Source organism: Ambystoma mexicanum, chromosome 7q, assembly GCF_040938575.1.
Source record: "Ambystoma mexicanum isolate Mex_15411 chromosome 7q, UKY_AmexF1_1, whole genome shotgun sequence".
Classification (NCBI taxonomy): Eukaryota; Metazoa; Chordata; class Amphibia; order Caudata; family Ambystomatidae; genus Ambystoma; species Ambystoma mexicanum.
In genome coordinates, this window is record NC_090941.1 from 744,820,228 (window position 1) to 744,846,751 (window position 26,524).

At 43.9% G+C, this 26,524-nt stretch overlaps 1 protein-coding gene across 1 annotated transcript in view; it reads right to left on the minus strand.

Annotated features, from left to right (window-relative positions):
• The window catches only part of DDX10 (DEAD-box helicase 10), a 1,554,249-nt gene that overhangs the window by 1,254,241 nt on the left and 273,484 nt on the right, over positions 1 to 26,524 (minus strand). Inside the window, exon 10 of the mRNA XM_069640199.1 lies at positions 19,620 to 19,721. Within this exon, the coding sequence (XP_069496300.1) occupies positions 19,620 to 19,721 (102 nt within the window). The remainder of the gene's footprint in view (positions 1 to 19,619; positions 19,722 to 26,524) is intronic.

Consider the following 26,524-nt stretch of genomic DNA (forward strand, 5'->3'; position numbering starts at 1 on the left):
CCAGGGCATGCTATATTCTAATAACAAACCATTTAAACATGGAAAATTAATCCAAAATATTGATGATCTGGTCACCTCGAATGGGATGACCATCTACTGGAAAAAGATCAAGGGTCATTCTAAAGTAGAGGAATCGGACAAAACTGGAAATGACCTAGCTGATCAGCTGGCCAAAACCAGAGCCATCCAAGGGGCTCTACTTGAGATCAAGTCCCTGTTGGGGGAGATCCAGGTCACTGCTATCACTAGGTCCCAGACAAATGCTCACAATGAACTCTCAACTGCACAATGGAGTAAGGAGACCCAAGATGCAGATTTGATAACGGCTCAAAAAGGGGATCCAATAATTGGTAGGTTTTATCAACACATTGAGGACCCTGAGAACTTTCCCCTTATGGATACCGATTACATAGGGAAAGAGGACCTCAGAGTGTTGATGAAATGTCCAAAAATGTTCTGAATCCAAGACGGTTTGTTGGTGAGGAGATCCATAGCTGGCCATGACCAGTGGGTGGTCCCTACCTCATTCCGAAGCCTGATGCTAAGTCACGCCCATGATGCAGCCACAGCCGGTCATCAGGGGTTTCATAGGACACTTGAAATCTAGAGAGGTTGCATACTGGCCACACAAGGGGCAGGACCTCGACCAATACTTGAAGGGGTGTCTTGTGTGTGCACAATTTCAGCCAACATCCCTCACACACCGTGCCTCGCCAAAAGAGGGGGTTGACACTGCCTTGGTCAGATTTACAAGTCGATTTTATCGGGCCCGTGATTCCCTCCTCTAGGGGCAACAAGTACATGTTGACCGTGACATGCTTGTTCACTAAATGGGTGGAATGTCTCCCGGCCCCAAATTGCAAGGCAGAAACAGCAGCTGCCCTGATGATCAACCACATCTTCTCGCGTTTTGGACTACCTCAAAGGATCGAGTCAGACCGAGGTAGCCACTTCACTAGCGAGGTAATGACAAAGATGTGGGAGATATTTGGGGTCAAAAGGAAACTACACATTGCCTACCGGCCAGCCTCTAGTGGTGCAGTAGAGATACACAACAAGACAATTGTGAGCATATTAATAAAGTTTGTGGCAGATTCTGGGACAAGTTGGGCATCCGACTATTTCTTGTCCTGATGGCCATCAGATCTACCCCTTCTTCTGCAACTAAAATGTCGCCGTTTGAGGTGATGACTGGACGAAGGATGATGCTTCCCCAGCATCTGCTCTACAGAACCCAAGAGCAGACTTTGATAAATGCCTCCACAACTCAGGAGTATGTTGAAAATCTGAGAAAACACCTTCAACATGCTTTTGCCTATGGTCAGCAAAATCTAGAAAGATCTGCCGACAGTATGAAGACCCACTATGACCTTAGGACTACTAGAAAAGAATACCAAGTAGGAGACCGGGTCTACTTATACAATTTCCAAAGGAACCAGGCCAAACAGTGCACATTTCTGGCTAGCTGGAGGGGTCCTTTTGAAATTGTAGATAACAGCTCACCAGTCGCCTACAAAATCTGCATCCCCAAAGGCAGTTTGGCAGAGGGGAAAGATAAGTGGGTCCACATTAACCAACTGAAGTGTTGCCATCCTAGGCACACTCTGCAGCAACTAGAGGATTGATCTGGAAACCCAGAGGGGGACATTCCAGACACCTAGGATTCCAACTATAAAACTGTTCCATCTGTTATAATTAGGAATAATTTCGAAGAGAAAAGAGTGCTCTTATACGTCAAATGTATGTGTCTGCCCCATTACATGAATAGTGGTGGGAAAATATCTGCAAATATGCTCTGTTTTGTCATCCTAGAATTTGAAACCATCGATCCTGAGCATCAAGGAGGACCACTCAGGGACCAGAAGGAAACACCCAAGTGGCCCGGGGTATCGCTCCATACGCTCATCCGGAACCAGCGAGAAGAACCTGTCGATCCACCACTGATGGGAGAAGCAGATGATTTTTGCCATTTGGACCAGAAAGAAAAAAAAACGGAACATCGCAATCTCGCGACTTCCCCTTGACGGGCGGTCAAAAGTCAAATCGCGAGGGGGGGGCTTTGTGGGATGTTTTAACCCGCTCTGCCCTGCGACATCCCTGTGTGCTGATGGTGAATGAATCAGCAAAATGGCCGCAAAAGTCCTATGCGTGCCAAAACCTATGAAAATTGTGCTTTGAAACCGGAAAAGATGGCTGTTGTCAGTGGTGGAACTGAGACCACACTGCTGAAACCGGTCACTGGGCAGCCCACCAAGTAAAAATGGAAACTGCATGAAAAGGCAGTGTTTTATTGCAAGGAAAGCCAGAAATTGCTCTTAAATCCCTTTTTCTTGGTTGCTGAAAAAACAGAATACCGGAGCAAAACATCAGAAAACATCCAATAGCTTTGCTGGGTGTTACCCACCACTTCATTTAAGGAATCAATATGAACACACAATGTCAGGAAAAGCAGAATCTATCATCAAAATATCAACAGTAAAAAGTGTGCTTGCCTGTGGAAATCTGTCAAAATATGGGCGCAGTACCAGCGGCCGCCGGTGACTGTTTCAAAAGCCTGCATTTAAACTGCAAAGTTGCACCATTAAGATCTAATGTCTTAAATCTAAGTGACCTGTCATTAAGAGGAACATAGGTCTTAACCATTAAATCTCCATGATTTAGAGACTGGAATCAGAGTTCTAGCTGCTTGATTAAAAAAATTATTTTAAATTAAGAAAATGTTATAATTTGACAGTGAATTTAGCTGAAACTCAGAGTCATCAAACCAGTTTTCCCGAGCTTTCCCCAACAAAAGGCATCTCTCATGCTTCCCATCAAAGACCACGAACACACATTCAGATGTTGATTAAGAGGGGAGGAGATTTGGGCTGCTGCTCCTGGAAGAGACAATGAACCTTCCTTGGCAGAAAGAATATGCAGATTCTAAGTGTCAACAGGGCCTCTGCAAGAGGAAGAAGTTGGGGATTGCCCTTGAGCTACAAGAAACCTTTGGAGGCAGGGATAGACATTTTTGTTGATTCTCAATGCACAGAAAGCATATTTCTAAAAAGACTGACAAAGGACTGTGCGAATTTGTAAAAATTGTAAAATTACAGTATTGTTGATTTTTTTGGGGGCACATTTTAAAAGGACCCAGAACTCTGTGCAATGTTCTGAGAAGGCTTAGTGAAAATGTCTGGTTTTGTAGCAATTGTATTCATGTCAGAAGGATGAAACCTCATACGATTATGCCCATATACAATGCGCACATATGTATAAAATTGTGGACAAATCAGATGTGTCCCGGACAAAGGTGCGAAAAATTGTCAAATCCAGACCCAAGACCTCACAACTATGGGGTTTGGAAGAATATGTGCTCCAACAAATATGTGATCTATGTATGTCATTGGTATAAAGAGTGTACACATGTAAAGATGTATTATATCAAAAATAGATTTTATGTGCAAAAGGCAAAGGTGAGGTTTTCCCTGCCTCATAAACCGCATCATCATGATGACACTCTGTTTTCGCCTCCAATCAAGGGAGAGAGCAGACTTTAGGCAATGGACTACCTAGAGGGTGCGCCTCGGATAATTCACCTTAGCCACCCCTTTATGAAACACAAATAGAGCCAGCTTAGGACCTAGAAAAAGAGACTGATCCACCCACCATCTCGAAATTGGTGAAGCACTTTGAAGGAGATCCATCCATACTCCTTGTTCCAGACTCCAAAAATCTTGCAAGCAGAAAGGCTCAGAGCATAACTGATACGTTTTCAGCTCGGCCTAATTTCCAGAACCCATCCCTAAACTTAAAGGGGAAACCAAGAAGCAGCCAGGCTGTGCTGTAACTGCTTGCCTGCCAAAGAATCATTTTCATAACCAGAAGGGCAGATTAAACCCTGTCTCGTGCCGTGCAGACCAGAGAGCCATTGCAGATCCAGCCCAGTCCTGCCATGCGGTGTCCAGAGGGTGTTGCTGATCGCTGACCCGTCCAGTCCGGTGTGCCCAGCAGTCTGTCCCAGAAATCTGACCAGAATCCCTGACGGTTCCATTCAAAACATTGGTAGTGAGTGTCCATAGTAAAGGATTGTCACTAGCCTATGTACCATCTATATTCATCCTTATCCAAATCAAATCCATCTTATATCCAGAGCTGTATTGTTAGAAATCCTTTTGGCTTGCCTAAACTCGGTCTTATCCTATAGTCCTTCTGTAATAATATTGTTAAATTCATCTTTGCGCTGATATATTTTATCTGAAGAAAAGCAAGCGTCCCGGCGGGCAAAAACCTGATCAGCGACGTCCTGATCTGGTGGCTGCGCTGTCGTGTAGTTTGTATCTTCATAGTCTATCTCTAGTGTAAAGAACCTTGTTTGTATTTTAGAAAGCGCATCCTTGTTTTACAATTTTTTGTCTCTTTCTGGAAAAAAACGACCTCCACAAAAACATTCATAACTTCTTCATACTTTATGCTAGAAACAGAATTTTAAGTGTCGACTTGAAGCTAACATCCTACACTTTCCAATTAACCCAAACCGCATCCCAACTCCTTATAGTTCTTCAGCAATCGCGCTTAACGCGCGCGGAATAGTTTGCCGCAAATTTTTCGTTTGGCTCAAATAGCTTTTCATTGCACCCGACCTCAAAATTAAGTTTTCAACTTGCTCATTACTCTCAAATCATTGCTAGTGTGTGTCTGAAACCATACAAAGCGGCTCCCATTAGTATTTAAATAATTTCAGTGAATTAAAACCATTTTTTGTGTTTTACCAAATCCATTCAAGCCAACTTTAAAACCATTTTTGACAAGTTTGCAATCATTCCTGTTTCTCTCTCTGTGTTTGCGGGGGGAAATTGGGATTGATATATTTGCTCGAGTTCTGCATTCCTGAAACCTCTTCCCTCTCCTTATATCTCTTTATATTGCATATTGGGGAGGATTGAGGGGTGTGCAGGGGGAAATAGTAATCACACTGCCGTTTGATTGAACATACCTAAAAAGTATTATTTCTGCACTGCACTGTTTTTCCCACCATTGCTACTTGTGATTAAAGAGATTGTTAGTGTGACATCACCCCATTGGTGATTATTGTATAACCATTAAAAATAGTGTGATATATATTGTGTATATATAAAATAAATAGTTTAACTTTGCAAACCAGCCCGATTCCTGGTTCAGTGTGACCGGGGGGGGGGGGGGGGGTATTCAAAGGGAGGGGCGTGATGGAAGTGGTACCTTGTTCAGAAATAAAAGAACATAGACACAAATAATTAATTAAGGGTTTCAGCTGTGCATCACACGCTACGCATTGACTTAGGTGAAGTGCCGGGTTGAAATCACTTACAAGGGTCCATTACTCCGACCATTGCCACTTTCGTTCTGCATCTGACCAATGTTTCACATGTGCCAATGCCTTTATCATGTACCTCCCTATGCATCTGTTGGAGATATTATGCCAAGGCCTGTGTCCCATGATTTGCCTATGCCCACCTATGCCTCTGTTGTGGATATTATGCCAGTGCCTGTGTCCCATGATTTGCCTATGCCCACCCATGCCTCTGTTGTGGATAATATGCCAGTGCCCCATGATTTGCCTATGCCTACCCATGCCTCTGTTGTGAATATTATGCCAGTGCCTGTGTCCCATGATTTGTCTATGCCCACCCATGCCTCTGTTGTGGATATTATGCCAGTGCGTGTGTCCCATCATTTGTCTATGCCCACCCATGCCTCTGTTGTGGATATTATACCAGTGCTTGTGTCCCATGACTTGCCTATGCCCAACCATGCCTCTCCTGTGGCCTCGCCCATGGCCATTCGTAAGTGTGCCTTGGTCAACGCACACTCGTTACCAGCACATGCTCTAGACGTCCATGACATCATCATTAAGGACAAAATTGACCTCCTTGTAATTACTGAAACATGGTTGAATGAAACCTCTGGCCCAGCTCTTACACTCCCCATTCCAGATGGGTACACTATCTTCAGGCAAGGCCGTTCCCTCCAGAGAGGTGGGAGAGCAGCTCTCATTGCCAAATAAACTATCCCTAATAGGAGGATTCAAGGGGAACTTGGTCACAATTGTGACTAACTTCTACTCAAAATTAATCTCTCCCCCAACTGCACCATGGCTCTCTATATTGTCCATCGACCCCCCTGCCCTAGCACAGAATTCCATGAGGCCTTGATTCACTCTTTCGGACAATCTGAAAAAGACCTCTAAAATCATGTTCCTGGGTGATCTTAATCTAGGCCTTAATGACCCGAATTATGCCGATGCTGCCGCCTTGAATAAAGCCCTATCCACTTTAGAGTTCTCTCAAGCTATCTCTAAGCCAACCCACATTAAAGGTCGCTCACTGGACTCGGTTACCCACCACAATTGCTCTGTTCTAATTACTGGAAATACTCCCATCCCATGGTCTGACCACCACTACATCCAATTTGACCTTAATACCTATAAAGTGTCCCCCAAGCCTGTGATCCCGCTTCCTGCAGCACTCGCAAGGAGCTCACGTCAACTCACCTCGGAAAAGATTACGCCCTTCTTTAAGGTGCCCGCTCTCCAGCCCCCTTTTTTCAAAGGACCTAGACACTTTTGCAAGTGCATTTAAACTTGCCATCACCCAAGCTGTCGATGCCATTGCTCCTCTCACACTGAGGAAAGCAAAGAAAGCTAACAACTCCAATGCCTGGTTTTCACAGGAGTTGCTGTGAAGAAGAGAGTTGCGCTCTCAGCCTGGAAAACAAACCCTAATGATGCCTCTAAAATGGCCTTTAAGGCTATCTCCAAAGATTACAAATCATCTATAATCAAGGCAAGAGCCGAGTCATTCAATACGAGGATAGCCAATGCAAAATCAGGGACTAAATAAATGTTCACCATCTTTAGAGAGTTGGAAAATCCTTCCACCCTGCCTACTACTCTCGTGAAGGACGAAAATTGGTGCAACAAAATTTTATCTGTATGCTCGATAAACTGGATACCCTGCTAACTAAAATCTTAGCCCATCAACAGGCTTTGACACACCTAATAGCCAACCTGCACAGTAACCCCGCTCACAGCTACCAAACCCGCCCTTCGAATTCAACGATTTGAGTAAATCCAAAGTCATCACCCTTCTTAAAACCATTAAACCATCCAACTGCAGAGGGGATGTATGCCCGGCTCAGCCTATTAAAGATTGTGCCCCTACCCTGGCCCCCTTTCTGACAGCATTCATTAATGCTTCCTTCCAGTCTGGCCATGTCCCAACTGGCCTTAAGGAAGCCTGGGTACGTCCACTCCTAAAGAAAGCTTCCCTTGACCCAACAGTTCCGGGGAATTATAGGCCCATCACCACTGTTCCTTTTTTACAAAAAATTCTGGACAAAGCAGCCTACCTGCAAGTCCTTTGGCATTCCGTCTTACGTCCACGACATGGCACCGAAACAACTCAGACTTGAAAAACTAAATGGACAACATCAGATATGCAGGCAAACCAGCGATCCTTCTGTTCCTTGATTTATCTGCTGCATTTGGCTTGGTTGATCACAACACACTGTGCCACCATTTTTCCATTGCAGCTAATTTCTCCCCGAAGGCATGTGCTTGGATCACCTCGTTCCTACAGGAAAGGGCCATGCAAGTCTTTTCTGACTCGGCCTGTGCCACTCCAAGTCACATCAAATGCGGTGTCCCTCAGGGCTCCTGCATTGCACTGGCCCTGTATAACCTGTTCACCAGGCCCGTGTTCAATAGTCTAGATACACTGGGCATCTCATACACTAACTATGCTGATGACACCCAGGTGAGTATCCTCATCACAGGCGATTACGAGGCCAACATGAACACCCTCAACCCCATCTACTCTACGATCCAATCGTGGATGGCAGTAAACTGGTTATGCCTTAACAGCAAGAAAACCGAGCAACTGTTAATTGAATCAACGACCACTCTGGGTAACTTGGACAAACAATACAGCTCCTTCACCATTGAAAATATACCTATTACAGTGTCCCAAACTGTCAACACCTTGGCTGTCTACTTGATTCCAATCTGACATCTGACTATGAATAGGCAGGTTAATGCCATTGCCTCCTCCTCGGCTTACTACTCCAAATTGTTTAATGCAGCAAAACCCTTCCTATCTCTACAGAATTGCCTCACCATTGCCAGGGCAATAATCAGATCAAGACTGGACTACTGTTTCGCCCTCCTGGTTGGAAACTCTGGCAACAACATTGCTAAACTCCAACTGGTGCAAAACAATGCCCTGAGGGCCGCCACTGGGATCTCTAAGAACGACCACATTTTTGAGGTGAGGAGGCACGTCCATTGGCTCCCCGTTAAAGAGAGAATCATCTTTAAAACCCTCTCTGTCATGCATAAATGCCTCCATGACTTGGCACCCCCGTACTTTGTCCAAAGAATAATGAAGCCAACTTCTTCCAGGCCCATAAGAATGGCCTACACTAACCTGATTTCCACGCCTAAGACTTGGAGAGTGCGTACAGGCAGCACCAGCTTCCCCACTATGGCTGCATCACACTGGTACGCTCTACCCACACACCTTAGGATGAGTGACTCCGATTTAGCCTTCTGCAAAGCTATCAAAATGAGGTTATTTGTGCGACTTGTATGATTCTGTATCTATTCCCATTCCCCACATCTCACCATATTGTGGCCGGATGTCGGCACCTTTGGGTCCTTTCAGTTGAATCCTTCGCAATAATGTTCTATATGCTAATATTGAACTATGACTCCTACTGTTCATATTGTTTTAACCACTTTTGTGTTTGTCAACTTTATATGTAACCAAGAATCCTTACTTTGTGCCGCCTGCAAGGTAACCCTGAATCACGCCTACTTACAATTTCTTGCAACAGCTCCTCAATGACTTTGGGCTGCAGTGCGCTATACAAATACAAAAAATAAAATTAAAATAAAGTTGCTGCACATTTATACCTGCCAACGATGAGAAGAATGGGAGTTAGATTGAAGCAATAACAGTGCTGCAGAATTTGCACACAAAAATGGTCCAAGATACTACAAGAACTGAAGACAAGGACTGTTAAAGGCCTGTTCTCATGGGTGCGTACATATGCGTACCTGGTTAGGAAACACGTTTAAAATTGTAATAGCAGTACCGGTAACAGATAACAGCACAATGTAGGAGAACTGGGAAAAAAGTAGTAGAACAGCACATAACAGTTGTATTGGGTAAGGACAATGTGCTACATATCCACACACAAACAGATTAGCAACATGAAATGCACCTCAATGAAATACCAATAGGGCCCCAGGCACCTTATTTGAATGCCCTCTCGACCCTCAGAACTTTACAGAACACTGGGACAATTGTGTGGGAGATGGGGACTGCTGCTTCATGGCATGTGGGCAAGAGCAATACATAGCACAAAGAGGCAGCCTGAGGGGGGAGTGTAAGTTATGGATACCAAAGGATGGACATGATCAAATGACAGAAAATGATGTATATGTGCTCAATAAATTGATCAGAGGGGGTGTGGGGGGCAGGGGGTAGGGACAATGTGGTAAAGGAGATCAGTTACACCAGAATTGGGCACACCCCAAACAATCCCACCTGTTCCCCATTATCATCACAAACAAAAAATATAAAAAAGTAGCAGTAGGTCATTATCAGTGTTAAGAGCCAAATAGCAGCTGTTAGAATAACTGGTTATGTGCGACAAGTAGGGCAGCAGGTAGTTACATGCAGAGACATACATACACAAAGCACACGCAACTGACTTATAGAACACACAGACATCAAGTGTATTCGCAGGCAAAGATGAAGCATATTGCACGCAGCCATGAAGAACACGCACATATAAAATGAGGAATACTAACATGCAAGGGACGAAGGCACAATATCGCGGAGAATGAACCACCGTACCACCATTACTTAGACCAAACTTTACTAGGCCTGAATTCAAAAATAATGTAGCAGACATAACATCACCTACCTAAAAAAACAAGTTTCAAAGCCTCACGGTCTCAGATGAGCCGCAGACAACTAGGTCAGAACGCTGATGGGAGTTCTGCTTAGCAACCTGAAACCACACTAGATGCATACATCTCGCAATTACTAAAGATAATTTCTTTCAATAGGTAGCAGTGAGAAGCACATCATTGAAGGCCAGTTGCAGACATTTACCATGCCAAGCGATTCAATAACAAATGACTGTATAGCACCCGGAGTTACTGCCGAAGGAAGACACGCACACGTTAAAATAGCAGGAAATTCAATAAATACACTAAATTGAGCTCTGAATAGTGGTCCCCTACCTGTGACTGAAACAATGGTCACTCGTTTTGGGGCCAATTAGATGGTGCACCTGCCAACTCCCTAGCACATCCAGACACACAGATGGTGCGCCAAGGCCATGTAAGGAAGGCCTGGTATCAACAATAAGAGACAAGTGACCACAGTTCAAGGGTGTTTATTGAAACTAAAAAGGGTTTGAAAAACACCCATCTAATCCTAACTCTAAAGATAGAAGCCAGCTACGACCATCAAACAATAATAACGCAGTCCAAGTGGTGTCTTATCAAAATAAAAGGGCCTAAACTAATAAACCTATAGCCAATCCTTACTTCTAAATACAAATAGTGTGGGAAACAATGTTATGCAAAAGAAAAGTGTTCAAGAAATGATATGTCAGTATATTCGGGCTGTTGGCCTCCCTTCCCCAGGTTTCAGTATGGGACAAGGTCATATACTCTAGCTTAGCACAGTCTATGGATTATCAAGCACGAGGGAGCAGTTCAAACATTAGAATCAGGGCCTTCTGTGCCCAAGTCTATTTGCCTTTCAAAGTCTCTTCTTTCAGAAGGTCTCATGTGACAATGAGTTATTTTCCTCTCGGGATTTCACATGCACTCAATTTCTCAGGTGATTCACTATTCACCTCGGTTCCCCCTCAGCCGGACTCAAATCCTCTTTAACACAATGCACGTAGGATATTCATGTATGCAATTTCTTGGGTGATTCATGGTTCACCCCAGATACCCCTCCGCCGGGCTCGGATCCTTTTCAACACAATATTCAATCAGTCACCCTCTGCCGGGCTCAGACCAATTTTAATTTACTTTAACAAACTTGCTTTAACCAAAACCTCTCTGGTGATCTCCCTCATTCGGGCTCAGACCAACTTCATCTATTTTTTCATCAACTTTCTTTGCTCTATTAACATCAAAGACTTTCGATTGTGCACAGGATTGTGCATGACCCGTTGCAGGACCACTTCGATTCACAATTCTTTGCCACGCTTTCACTTTTTTATTTATTTAGATTTGTATAGCGTGCCTAACCCTGAGGCATCTGGGTGCATCTTTTGCCACCTCTCAGTTGGATACCAGACCACTCTTTCTAAGGTATTGTATCTTGGTTTCAAATTTCAATCACTCATATGTTGTCCAATTTTACTGGCGTTGGTTATCGCATGCGTTTCATAGACTGTTCGCTTCAGCGTTCTCCAGACAATGTTGCTGCTTGCAACCTTGGCTTCAACACAGACCGGTCTGGTATTGGCCACCCCAACTCACTGGCTGCATTGATTTCACAGGCTCTACTTCGTTGTAGGAGCCAAGGACAGTACCACGGCAGTAGGCGATTCTCCGATGTGGGAGACCCCCAGGTACTTCCGACACACAACGCAGGATTCTTCAGCCTTGTTTCCTGGTCATACGATTTCTATTCTCGAGGTTGCGTGAAATTAACGGTTCCTTGTCAAAAAGGTCAAGGCCACTTCCGTCCTTGCAATCTCCTTTTGTTTTGCCGTCTTTTGCTTCGTGTTAAACTGCCATCTTGGAACTGCTGATTCCTCGTGTGCTTTGTCTCACTCACATTGTGCTCCTGTGCTCCGCCTTTTATTCGTGTGGGGAAGTGTAATGGAAACATTGTATTGGGAGTCGGGTACTAAGCTCTGGTGTTAGTCCATTTTCTCTCATAGCAAGCTGTCCTTGAGAAAGTGTTGTGTTGTGTTGTGAAAGGGGGAGGGTTGAGTTCCTAAGTATCCTATATGGTAAGATGGGGTAAAGGTGTTCCAGGGAAGGTTATACCGCGTCTCACCATCCGGTGCCCCACTCCCACAAGATCCCTCACTCAGGTGATCCTCTCGCACTGGTCCACTCCCAGGAACTGGATCCAAAAGCAATGGCCGTGTCATGGCCTCCTGGATGACAGATCCCCAGGGACTAGCGGGTGAGACACCTTCAGGTTTCTCACAGCCACCAGTTAAAGTTTCAGGCACGGGAACGAGTAGGGAGTGTCTTCTTTAACTAGATTAGAGCAATTTGCCCATTTCTCTTTCCCCACCACATAACTTGGCCTCATTTGGAGATCGCCAAGGCCGATGAAGTAAGGTCTGTCCAATCACCTTCTGTTCCTCTTATCGACTAATGTAGTCCAGCGCCAGCAAATAAGGTGCCGAAGTAACACGTATCCCTTGTAGAGGGCTGTACCCAGAAGTTAATAGTTGTAGAGGAGCCATTTAAAAAAGGTTCCCTTATGGATAACCCTATATCCTACACTCTAACGGCCAATACCAGTCTAGAATAGTAGTTTTATGAGAATAACAAGTGTATGACTTTTTTTTTTTATATAAAAAGTTATTGTTCTATTTTTTTCTGAGATTTTACACACATATTTTCAGTCAATAATAATTGGTGTTTTACATCTGTGGTGTCAGAGTGGATAACTGTCCTCCCTGCCAACTGGTAAAGTACGAGAAAGCTTGAAGGCCAAGAAGGAAGTCTGCCCAGAAAGAGTGGCTCACCAGACGAGGCAAGTATTGCTTTTTCACCTAAAGGAATATCTTAAGAAGCATGTTTAACCAATTGCAGTTAAAATGTGATATATCCGTATCTACAATTACAGCAGATATGCACCAGTTAAATCAGCTCTGTTCCAATGTCTGATGTTGCGGAGGACTAATTATTACCCATGTATGCTTGTAGCATGGTAGACATTGAAGATCCGCTGAAAAATCTCACTAGCGGCTGTGCTTGCAGAAAGAGGTAGAATTAAGGCCAGCAGGGGCTGTCTTGTGCCAGATCCTGGACACAAATGTGGATCCTGGTTAATGCTCATTACTTGGCTTGATGTCCTGAACTCTGACAACAATCTGTACAACTCAGGTCAGGCCTTGTGATCACCATGATGCACTGGTAGTCACCAGCACTCGTCACAGCAAGCCACTCACACTTTCCCCATACCAGCTGCCAGGCAACAACAGCAGACAACATTATCAGAGCACTGTTTGTAATATCATGTATGTAAATGAGCTCAGACAGAGCCACTGAAGCAGGCTGTCTCCTGTCATGTGTGATTTAATCTGCATTGAGCAGACAGCATTTTTGAGAATGACAACATGTGCTCATGAGCATGCGAAGCAAAGAGCAAAAAACACAGCTGAAATGAAAACATTCTCCGTGAGAAAAATGAATTGACTGTCTGGCGTTTTTCTGGCCTTTATTGGATGAAATGCAAATCCAGAAACCCGGAATATTTCCCATACAGCTTTGCAATAGGTGGTTTAAATTCATTAATTTGCTCTTACTTTTCAAAGAAAAGTAGTGGTCTGCAGTCTTTTGTTTGTCACATTTTTCCACATCCAGTGATCCCATCTAATATGGGCCCTTTGTGGTTACAATAAGCAAGACATTGGCAGTGGTGTACTAACCAGGGACATGATGAAAGATGATGCGAGAAGTGGGTTGAGGGAGACTCACACGGAATGCACCCATTTTAACCCATTCTCTCGCACAATCCCCCCCTCCATCTGTCAAAGTGAAGGAGAAAACATTGAAAGGATAGGCTAGGTGGAGAGGTGCGATGAGCACCCTGGTCAGCAGAATGACAGAGGCTGCACCTTAGATTAAGCAGTGAGAGGGAGCCGAACTGGAGGTTGCAGGTGTGAGGCCACCAGCCCACACAAATAAGCCTTGCCGTTCGCGTAAGGCTTTGGACGTGAGCGACTGGCAGTCGATACAGTCATCCGTGTCGTGGGCCTCCCCGAGGCACCAGAGGCAGGCGTCGTGCGAGTCCGTCACCGACATCTTGGACCCACACTCCCCGCACTTCTTGAAACCCGGACGCGGGGTCGAAGACGAAGTAGAAGACATCTGCACACGAAGGATTTTCACAAAACGAACAGGTTCGAAGAACCGAGAAGAACAGAACTCTAAAGAGTCGAGGCGTGAACCGAGAATCACGAAGCAACACGTTCGCGGAAAAAACGGAACTGAGGCTACGGGCGTCGTGCGTCCTACTTATCACATCGGATGACGTCGGAGGAGGTCCTCGACGACGGCGCATCGACGCAGGACGCAGACGCAGACAAAAAGTTTCCGAAGCAGCACAGCTGTGGTGATTACATGTCATAGATATGGAATACGTTGGAGGACCCAATCCCCTCAAAACTGCAGTATGAAATATTAACCCAGGTTGGGGGAATAACAATGCCACTTCTATGCTGTTCCCATTAGCAATGATATTCCATTAGCAATGATATTTTGGGAGGGGTTATCACCCAGGCTCCGACTTGCAGGAACTGAACAGACATCCTCTCCTTGCTTAGTGTTAAGGTCTGAAGTTATTACCATCATACAACTTCGATTTGTGTCTCCTGCTTGAGGACCCAGTTTCACTCTAGCCAGTGCGTTATGCTTTCTATACCAATTTAGTCTCCCCAACCAAAGTTGCTCTTGTTCTGTAGTATTGCGATATTCCATATGAGGATGCCGGAGGGTAAGGAAGAAACATCTCCCATATTATCTTTTGCAGAGCAGTTTACTTTCTTGGAGTAAGCCCTGGGGAGTTGTGCCCCTCAGCGTGCTACTGTATGAGAGCAGTCAATTGTCTCTTCATCTGTATGAAGGAGTGGCTCACCTTAATTGCTCACCTGGTTGTCATGCTCCCCACCACCTATAGGTCTCTATTCCACTCTACCATGGATACCTTCTTAGGCTTCTTCTGAACTTCTATGCAACAGTACCCCTCTAGGTGTGATCTCACCTGGCAGAGAGGAGCTCCTTTATTCCAAACACTCCAGTCAGTGGACAGGCTTTCTAGCTTCATTGCGAGTCATATCATGAGTGAAATCTGTTACCAGCCCAGTACCAATACAAACCAAACGTTTTGCAACTCATCTGAACCTCTCGGGGCTACCACACAGCACTTTAGATTAAATAAATGTGTCTGCAAGCTGGTAGGTTAGATACTAAGAATGCAGGTCCCAATCGATGACATGTAACAAAGTGACCTTATGATTATTGTCACATGGGCCTGCATATGTATTGTTACCATTGGTTTTTTTTAAAAATATTTGGCTCTATGCCCAGTTCATGTTTTGTGGTTTGAACTTCTTTGCCATACCTCACAATTTTCTGAAGGATCGATGTTCATATTGCAATTGGTGTGTTTCAAAGTTGGTTTTATTTTTTTATATATTGCACCCAGATATGTTCTGCATTTGCAATTCTATGAGTAGACCTTCTGCAACTCTTTTACATAGGCTTTAGTCAAATGTAGATTTTCACCAGTTCCATTGTAATATTTTTTTTTTGTCAGTTCATTTGTTTAAGATTAATCCACCCATTGACTCTTCATTTCTGAAATTATATAGGTTTGTTGTTTCACTCTGGTGTACTGACATATTTCTTTCCCACTCGTTCCTTTTCTATTTTTCACCACGTACTTCCTTATTTTTCATCACTTTTCCATTTTAGCTCAATTTCTTTAATCAGTTTCTTTTTAATTGTTAGATATTTTGTCATTTTTATTTTGTTCTAATATTGTTTGTATTAGGTCTACATTTTTCACCCTAATGTCCTTATACTTCTATTTATAGTCAGTCGTTTACTTACCTGCAACTGCTCAGTTCAGGTTCCATCACAAAGTGGTTCACAAGTAATTCCTTTTTTCGGCTGCTGACGTAAAGAAGTTCATCTCATCTGGCGCACGATGAAGTCATCGCACTTGCATGCACACAGTCTGGTTCGCTGGCTTTTAGACTTAAACTTGTTTCTATTATGCAAGTGGGTACAGACATTTCCTGTTGCATCAAAACCGCCACACTTCTGTTACAACCTATGGTGGTTTTGGAGGAAACCTTTTGGCGAGTTCTCAAAATGTTTCAATTTTTTCATGACCTTCATTTTCATTTTTGAATTCCTTGTAGTTTTTAGGATTCCTTGTTCTTCATTTTATATCAAGTTCCCATGGCTACCTTGTTCAGGCCAATTGGGTCTTTTGGGCACCAGGTATGTTTTTGCCAACTATATTTTATACAAACTGTCCTTCAAGTGTGTGTGCTGAATCGATCTACAGCTTATTCTTGAGCTTTTATTTTTGCCTTTTTAGGTGTTTTGCCACTGATCGGTTTTTAGTACACTGGCATCTTCTTAGGCCAGGTATGTACAAATTTGACAACCGTGTATATCTGTCATTTTGTTTCTGATAATATACAGCTCTTCATATTGTATTCACTTTTACAGACATTGCCCTGATGAAGGACCCCACTGGGTCCAAAATGCATTGGCCACATTGTTCTGCCTTTTGACCATAAAATATGCGTTCATTATATTAAATTGATGATCACTGGAATTATTTGAGTCATTGTATCAATATATGCAAAAGAATCGATGAACTTTGAGTAGCCTTGGCTAGGAGAGGATTGCCATAACTGGAACTTATTATTATTTCAGTATTTCTACCTATGTATGGTATCCCCATGCCCTTGAAGTCTGCAATAAACCTTGAGAGCTAGCCCAAGCAGCAACCAAACCACTAAAAAGAACTGTGCTTTCTTCACTTACTACCGGGTATCCCTTGGGAGAGGAATCCTTGCATCCTCACATCTCCCTCACAAATGCAAGCACTAATACAGAAACTCTCTTCTGTGAAATCATTGAGAAAAACGAGAATCAAACCACATGCGAGAGAAATGATTTTGCAGTCTCTCCACACCTCAAAAGGTATGCTCTTCATCAACCCTGACCTGTTGTGTACAATATAAAACATAGCCAGTATAAGAGAGGGGTGCCCTCCTGCCAGGGTCAGGGTGTGACAGCAGCCATAGTCATTAATTGGAGAGAACATTCTTAAAAAGATCCAAGAAGTTGGCTGACCTATTTCAAGACTTGCGCCAAAGAGTTGAAACTGCAGGGTATCAAGGACATCAGGAGGAGATGAAGAAGAAGATGAAAGAGTACTAAGGAGGAAGTTGGAGATAATGTCAGCAGAAAGGAGGCTAAAGGACTTACGGAGACAGGGGGGAAAGTAGTAAAGAAGGATGTGGAGTTAATGAGCTACTAAATGGCGGATGGGGAACAGGCATGTGCAGAGCAAGTTAAGGTGGAGCGAAGGTACAAGAATGTGGCGAGGTGTGGAGGAGGCTTGGAAAGAAAATAAGGAAAAACAAGGGACAGAATCGGAGATGCAAGAGAGGTCCCCTTAGGAATTAAACTCTTGTTATTCGTCCAGTAGGTAGATGAGAGCCAGGATAGAAAGGCAGGGAAAGTAACTAGGACAAACCCAGAGACCTATTAAGAAAGTGCGATTTCCTGCCTCTTGTTGGTTGTTCCGGGGAGTGTGCACAAATTTGCCCACTCCCATAAGCCACCATTTCCCATGCATAAGGTACAAGTGCATGAGGGGGCTCCAGAGACCCAAAAGGGACGAAAATGGGAAGCAGAGAAACTGCTTCAATAGAAGGAGAAACCAGGAAAAATAAGTGTAAGGACATTCAAACTGCCAACTGTTACATAGGAGACTCAGAGTTAAGGCAAGGATTGATGCCTCCAAGCGAGCACGCCTCTCTTTCCAGGAAGAACTTATGCACAGGATCTGGAGTCAATATAGGGTTGGGGAACAGCAAGAGAGGTGCCTGGAGTTAGTACAGTAAACCTTGCATCAGCCCGTTAGGAGAAAGAAAAATTAAATTGAGGGTACAGTAATTAATGGTATTTAATGTAAAAAGATGCAAGGGGAAACTGCAGATTTGCAAGTGCAAGAGGGCATTGAGGGTTTATCCACCAGTAAGGCACAAAAGGTGGGCCCATACTTTGGTACAAATAACATCTGTTGCAGTCCCCCCCCCCCCCTTCTCTCACGAGTTTGGTTGATATTTTTACATGGCGATTATTTCAGTAGTAATACCCTTGAACCCTTATTGTTACCATCAACTTCCTTTTAACTTAACCTTCTCATGCTCTTCTTTCTCCTACATCTTGGACAAGTTCTGGGACAATTTTTGTTTCTGCTGACCAAGTATACACGTTGCTTGAGCAATATCTCCTCCAGGGCAAGTGAAGCCACTGCACCTATATTTAACCGACACAACCCATGGTCTGCCACAATGGCTGATATGCATTTCCCCAAAAGCAATTGTGAAATTTCATACAAATAGGTGCAACCAGCAAGAATATATGAGAAAATCTGAAGAGGAAGTTGGATAATACCCAAAACCTCAAAATCTTTATGGCATGGTTACAGAAGGAGTTGCCAGGGGATTAGAACAAAAATAAAGGATCCAAAAATAAAGGCTTCACAGAGAATTGCGGCAACAAAGAAAAAGTATACCCAACCGCAGACAGCCTAACAGCACCACTGTGGACCGTGTTGGGGGGTAAGGTGGAACAGGCCCCCAGAGAAGATTAAGGTGCAGGAAAAAGCTCAACTAAAACATTTTCCTTTCAAACACCCCCCAATCAAAGAGGAAATTCACCATCAAAGCACATGTGGCAGCAGACATTAAAATAATCAGAGGCTTTGAGAAAAAAAAAAACAGCAAATGAAGACTACAGAAGGGAACATCATGAAAGTAAAAATAATGGTGCTGATTGGAAATTTGAAGCTCAAATGACAAAATAAACTATCATTACCAACACAGAGGAACCATCCATCTAAGTAAATATGGTGGGCCCTGGTATGATCAGATCAAGGCTTAAAAATCCTCTGCCAAACAGATGGACATATGTGGCCAAACACTAAAAACTACTTGTGATAAGATATACTAGTGCATCTTATCACTAGCACCAGAAACGGTACAGTCAAATCCACAAAGGCTATCTAAATGTGTGCATCTTAGATATATATGCCCAATCAGATGCTCCTTTTTTCTAATCCTGTTGCACATCTGCACAAATAAAGAGGTGTTTTGTGTATTTCAATGCGCATTCCAAATCCACAAATGGGATGCTCTTTGAAATGGGAGAGAACCAGTGTGAATCACTGGTCTCCCACTTGCATTTCCATCCTTCAAACAAAGGGTAATCCACAGTGTCAAATGCTTCTGATAGGTCGAGCATAATCAGCGCTGTGCCTTTATCAGAGGCCAAGCAGTGATCAGCTAGGGCAGCCAGAACCACCACTTTTCTCCTTGTTGGGTGAAAGCACACCTGGAAAGCGATCTACAGCAAAACAACCCTCGATGTAAAAGTAATTTAACTGTAACCAGCATTACCGTTTGTATACTGTCAAAGTAATATGTATTTTTATGTACATTGATACGGGTTATAAAATGGCATTTGTTACAAACTACAGTTGATACTTCCAGAAATCATACCATACATCTCAAGAAGGTCATTTATGGATAACACAGTGGCATGTAAGAGACAATGGATGTCTTACTGGATTCCATTAATGGGAACTTTCCGCTCAGCCAGTTGTTGCACCATGCCTTTTTCTTCTGAAGGAAGGAGGATCAGTAACGCTTCACCACCTTCTTTGTACCTATTCAAGAAAAATAAAACATGCAACTGAAGTCTTCTTAACAAAATAGTTCCTATGTTTAACAACTTTCTTGATAGATTGCGGCCCAAGTGCTGAAACTTAGTCTACATGTCAAGTATCTACATCATTCCTACCCTTGGCAATAAGCAATTCTGAACAAGAAGTGCCTCTGGCTTACCATACCAGCCCACAGTTGGATAATTGTTTCTTATAATTCTGCTTTTGAGTGCCAGGATACGTTAAACATTTTAGAGCACCTGCAATAAAATAGTGCTTCGCTGTATTGAATGGAGGTGGCAAATAAAGCAACGTAATAAACAAAAAGTGTGCCTGGAATAAACATGTTCAGAGTCTTGTGCCAGAATAATGACGTTCACATCACCCTGCAATTACATTGAAATGCATCCACCAGATAAATATAGCACTGAAAAATTAGCACATACTCTTCACCCGAAATCTCTGAAATTATGTCATAAATTGGCAGAGTTCCTGTCCATTTTGTAAGAAGGCATTTGGTGGCCTCTGTGAAAGGCTTTCCTATGCAAAGGATTCCATTTGTCAGGTTGGGCAATTGGGGAGCTATGTCTTGGTTTGCATTATTTATGACGTTAAGGGGTATGAATGGAGATCTTTTCGGAGACTGTGTTGATGTACTAACTCTGCTTCTAATAGAAATTTAAAAGTTCTGTGCATGGTACATTTTACCAGAGGAGAAAGCATCTGTCAAATTTGCTATATAGAGGATGTTGGGATGCACGTCCAAGCCCCCTACCCCTAAAACGATTCAGATTGAGGAAAATATATTAATAACCTAAGAACCCAGAGGAGGTTGGTTAAAGGGGGGGAGGGTTCAGGCCCTTGGCTAAACACGAATAACGTATGGACATGGCTACAGTGGGAATAGGTGCCTGAGAGGGTCCACGGGAGGGTTTGGGGGAAGACATTAGTAGGTAGAATGAATAAACGCCGTAATGGTTTGTCCTGTGTTGCGGTAGAAAAAGGCCATTTTATGATCGAGACCCAGGAAGGCCCAGACCACAGTAACAGTATTAGCATATCTTGGCACCCATTGCAAATATTCTCCCATCCCCTTTGCTAGCCAAAGCATTAGATGAGAAAGGCCACCAACACACCAGTCATTGTCTCATGTTGCAGGCCCATGCAATCAGAAAGGTTGTGAATAGCCCAGTGTGTGTAGGGATGCGCCGGTCTCTGAAGGACGATCTCCTTGGAGCCAGGGAAGAGCTCTTAAGCTGCCAAATAGCCCAAACCTAGACTTAAGGTACTGGCGCCCCCCCAGGATAATGGTTGAACTGCCAGATGCCCACAAACAGCGCTCGTAAATCCCCCACAAAGTGACTTAGGGTCCAGGGAGGGGGCAGCTACCAGGGGCAGGAGAGGGGGGGGGGGGGTCTTGAGATGTGTACTGCAAGGTGCACGGGGTGATGCCAACAAATCTAGGTCAGTGCCGGGTAGGCATGGAGGAGGCGCCTGTGTATGTGGGATCCAAAGAAGCTTGTCTTCTTTTAGAGGGCCAATTTGACCTTGCGCGGATCTACTGAGCTCATGTCTAGTTACGAGATGCGCATCATGTGAGGTGTTCATGGGAAGGGCAACATTCTCAAGTATCATGTTTCTAGAGCTCAAGGTGGCAGGACCGCGGTCCACATGGAAGAAGACTGGCATGACGAAGCTTCTACCAATCATCTGGAATCCCATACGGTGTGGGTGGTATGTACCTAGGGGGTGGCCAATGAAAGTGGGGAATGAGTACCTTATATTGTGTGTGCCATGGATGACATCATCCCTTCTTAAACCTGTTTGCTTTGAACTAACCAGCGCACTCCATGGCAGTTGGGTGAGAATGCTCCTGCTGGCATGTATGGTTTGTCTTCTGTATGAGAAATAAAACTTATCTTGCAAGAGGTGCGCATAGCCTTTTTCCTCGGAGGATGGTCTTATTTGGTATGGTTGTCCAGTGGTTTGCCTACAAGGATTACCAGATTTTTCACCATGCATTTGACTTTTAATACTGGATTCAGAGCGTAAAATGCGCAAAACCCAGGTCCAGAGGCAGCAGGGCATTGTCCACTAAAAGAAAGGCAAACCATACAAATACAATAGGTAATCATAAATAAAGACATTAGAAATACAGAGAACATAAAATCCCTTGAATATAATTCCATTTAAAACACATTTAAACAAAAATGTTTTCAATGCCTTCCTAAACTCAAACAGAAAAGGTAGCAATAGAATGGAAGAGGGTATCATATTCCAAGACAAGGATGTGGGGGGATTGGGGGGGTGGTCGGTGGTTGAGGTGGTGGAAAATGTCTAAATAAGCAAATGTAGTCTATCAGCACTGCTAGTCTCCCTAGACCCAACGGAAATGCACAGCCAATTGGCCAAATAAGCTGCTTGGCCTACAAACTACCCATTTGTAAGTAAAGCAGAAGAACCTGAAAGGTTACCTAGAGTGAACAGGAACTCTATGTAGAGAAATCAGGATGGGGGTTTAAGTGTTTGAATTTTCACATGCCAGTAATTAGTCGGCAGTAGGGTTTAAAAGAAAGCAGGCCCATAAAAACAGCATCGTCACCATCCAGACAGGCAAACTAAGTATATGGAAGGAAAATGCCGAAAGGGGGGCAGTGGGTCAATAAAAGACAAGCAGAAAGATACCCCTGTAGTATTGTAGAATAGGATAGCCCCAGAGAACAAAAGAAAGAGGCAAGCGAGCTAGAGCCAGAAAGCCACAGCAGGGGCAAAGCAAGGACAGAACATTGTGAAGAAGCGAGATGTCCCAACCGGACCAAAGAGCTCTTTGAAAAAGTAAGTCTTTCATTAATGGGAGAGGGTTTTCTTCTTCTCTCAGAGAAAGAGCTAAAGAATTCCAGACAGGGTCCCGGAGCCCCAAGAGTCCTACCCTCAAGTTTCCTTTTCTTGCAAAGCTAGAAAAGAGGGCTGGGGAAGGTGGAGCTTAAGGAAATGACCACGTGGACATCTGATCCTGGAGATAGCCGCCCCTCCCCCCCCCACTCCAATAAGCCGGTGAATCATATAAGGGGCCCTGGAGGATATTCTAGCTTCAATAATATAAGAGAGATTTTTAATGCAGAGGCTGGATCTGAGGCCAAGAATGAGCCTAGCCCAGAATTGTACGAAATTACCAAGTTCCGACCTATACAAAAAGGTTGTAAATGCATGCCACCAAAAGGTTCAAACACCAAAGGTTCGAACCTTTGGTGGCATGCATTTTAGGTTGGTTAAAAAAAGAAGAAAAAAAAAAAAAAACACTTCGGGGGCTGTGGGGTTGTCCCCCGCAACACCCCGATCACTATACTACACAGTATAGTGAGCAGGGTTGTGGGCAGAAAGCCCTGCAGCTGGCCGAATAAAAACAAAAAAAAAGAAAATAAGAAAAGGACCCTGCTGCGCCGGTTACCGATCACGGAAGTGAAAGGGAACTGCCGCTGCAGGAACACAGCGTGTCTTCAAAGGTAAGTAGGGTGGAGGTGTGGGGGTGTGTTGTGTGTGTGGGTGGGGGTTTGTAGGGTTTTAAAATATATGTTTGCATGGGAAATGTACGAACCTTTTGTGGCGCGTACATTTCTCATGCAAACTTTTCCGTCGGCTGACTTTTCCGCGACGGATAAATCACACAGATTCGCCTAGCCCGCCTTGTTCTGGATGATCTGAAGCATATGAATAATGTGATAGTGCTTTATACGGCACCAGTCCCCACCGTATTGGTCTGCTGATGAGAATGTATTATGCCCACAACTTGCCAGCGTCTAAAATAAGCATAGCTCTCAAATTGCCCCCCCATCAGCTTTACTCTTCAACTGATCCAAATGTCACTCAGAGACCTGATGATCACCTTTCCGGCCCACCGTCATTAGCATGTTAATACTAGTTACACTTCGGGCTACAATTGCAACAACAAAAAAACATCAGGCTAGCCTTTACTTGGAGACAGGTTGAGGGATATGGCGTAAATGATAAGCAAGTGATCTCAGCAAAGAAAGGGAAATGTGTAATGACAGGCACTGTGCACAGAGGGAAAGGAGCCTACTAAAGCACTATTTATGTGCCTGCCAAAAAGATAAATGTGTGCATTAAACTGTTATTAAACAGACTGATCAACTGCAGCACATATTTTGCCATCTGGTTTAAACAGTCAGCAATCAGGAGGTCTCTGCAAATGTTGTACAAAAAGTACATTCCTTTCAACGCCTTGAAAATAGCTCTTTAGAACTGCAATCTGCTCTGCTTTGGCTTCAACGTGCTTCTGATGCCTGCCTTAATTTTCTTTCAACAAAAACGCACTCGTGCGATAAATTGTGCTACAAGAATAGGAGACTCGAGCCGCCTGAACGATACAATGTCAGTAGGTAAATTAAGCACACACACCAACAAAAAAAAAATACAGGCGGGCAGTTACTTTCCCGGATTAATTGATCAATTGTCTGCTCGTTTCAGAATAATGTAAATCCGTTGTGGGTGGAAAATAGTGATCAGATGCCCAGATTAACCTGCCAATCTTTATACAGGTATTTGCCAGGGAAGCTGAAAAACGCACATATAAAGGCTAAAAGCCTTAGGCTCCGTGACTCATCGCAAGTAAAGGGTGCGCAAGTCTGTACAGCAAGTAGGCTGTTCTATCAGCTCTGCCTCGAGCACAGAAGAGTAACTCATTCCATCCAACTTCAAGGTCTTTAATAGATCAAGGACCAGACAGATCAACTATGCCATTCAAGTCACTACCAACAAATGGAAGCCTGCAAAATAAATCTCTCATCACTTCACGCTGTGCAGCAGTAGACTTAGATTATGCTTCAAACGGCACAGAGACAGTAGCTAGAGACCAACTAGGGATCCCTGGTCTCTGGCCACCTCCAAGAGGAAGCAAGAGACACAGATTGAATACTCTCTCCATAACGATATGCTTTAAATCTAGGTCAACCTGATACCTTCAACCTTTTATACTGAGGCTTACAGAAGGATCCCAGGACATGAACACTTCCTGCTTACTTCATAAATCATGACATTGTTTCTGTGCAGCACGTATAATTGTTTGTGAAGCAGGACATTTTGCACAGCCGATTTGGTGCTGTATGTTTCGGCGCAGAGCCTATGGTGCACCTCTTATTCAGGCATGCCCTATTAGCCGTGGCCAACACGCACAGGGAGCTGTCCGTGCCGGGATGTCAATGCTAACAGTAATATCCCGGCACAGAGATGTATCTGCGCTGGTATATTACCGTTTGCTTAAATATAAGGTCATAATATCCCAGCACAGACAGATCTATGTGCCGCAATATTAATGTTTGTATTGCCATCCGGGTGCCGACAGCTTCCTATGCCCCGTTGGCTGTAGCCAACAGGGTGCGCACCTGAATGGGAGCTGTGTCGAAAAGGCTGGCGCAAAATGGGCTGCGACCAAAACAAGGCGTAGCAAATTGTTTCTTCCATTTACTTGGTTAGTTTTGTTTTAGCACCACCCAGTGAGAAAAAACTATTAGCATGGGAGTACACATAAAGGGACAATGGAACACAAGGAAGCAACACAGCCAGTCAAAGTCCTTTGACAAAGGACCCACCAACCCATTAAATGGAAAATGGCTTATTTTTGTTGAAACCTATGCTCATTCCTGCCTAAATAATGTCCTTGAAAGAGGGACGGTAAGGGGCGTGGAGGGGGGACTCCATTATTGCTCTTCCAAATGAGGAAGCGCATACGCGGGACTCCGATGTTCACGTTTTCTAGACGTGGCCTGTGCGCTACTTTTGCGTTGGCCTAGACCCTCACCAGCTTTGGATCTGCTCTAGGCCTATGGGCGATCCTGCTTAAGGCCCTCTTTTGTACAGATGAACTATTTACACACATCAGTCTGAGATGAATGCAAGGGAGGGAAATGCGCCGACAGATGCATCTTCTGCAGCAGGTGAAACTCTTAGCATCTTTGTAAGCATTCAGGCCCCACTATTAAGGTCCCCTTTTGCTTGACAAAAAAAAAAAATCGAATGGAGGGCAGGGTCTTCTGAAACCTTGCAGCTCTATCACACAGCGTGCAGAATCGACCATGAGGATGATGGACTTCAGAGTGAGGAGCAGCTGAAGAAAGTAATGCAATCAGCTCAAAATGAGCCACAATCAGAAATGCTAGAACCAGGTTATGGTCTCAATCTGGAACCCCAAAAGCAACGAAGAAGTTCTTTAAAAACCTACAATACAAGCAATTCAGACTTAAAACGCAGACAAGCAGATAGACTGCTTGTGTGAATTATGACATTCCCCAATCCCTTAATTGTGGGCAAACTCCTAGAGTCTAAAACCCTCAAAACATCATAATCCCTTAACTGGCAATGGCCACTTCGAACAATAACATTTGAGAAAAATCCTACCACTCCCACTGTTGGAGCAACAAAATTGATGTGGTAAGAACTTTAATTCATACAAGCGCATGAACTACTTTAACAGCATGCACAGGGTCCTACTAAAAAAATCCATATGTCAATTACAATTAATCCAGAAAATAGCTGCCTGCAGGTCAAACCAAAGACCACATCTAGCGCATACTCTGAACGCTTCACTGTCCCCCCCCCCATTGAACAAACAATCGGATTTAAGAGCAGAACAAAATGGGCCAGATGCCCTCAATAGGTCTCCTAGTAACTACTCTACTAAATGCCAATGCGGAACCATAGATAACTATTGTTAGGGAGAATTCTCGTTTATGGCTAATTTCCCTCACCTAGTGAGTCCTCCAGCAGATTTGCTGGACTTCTGGAGTTTATTC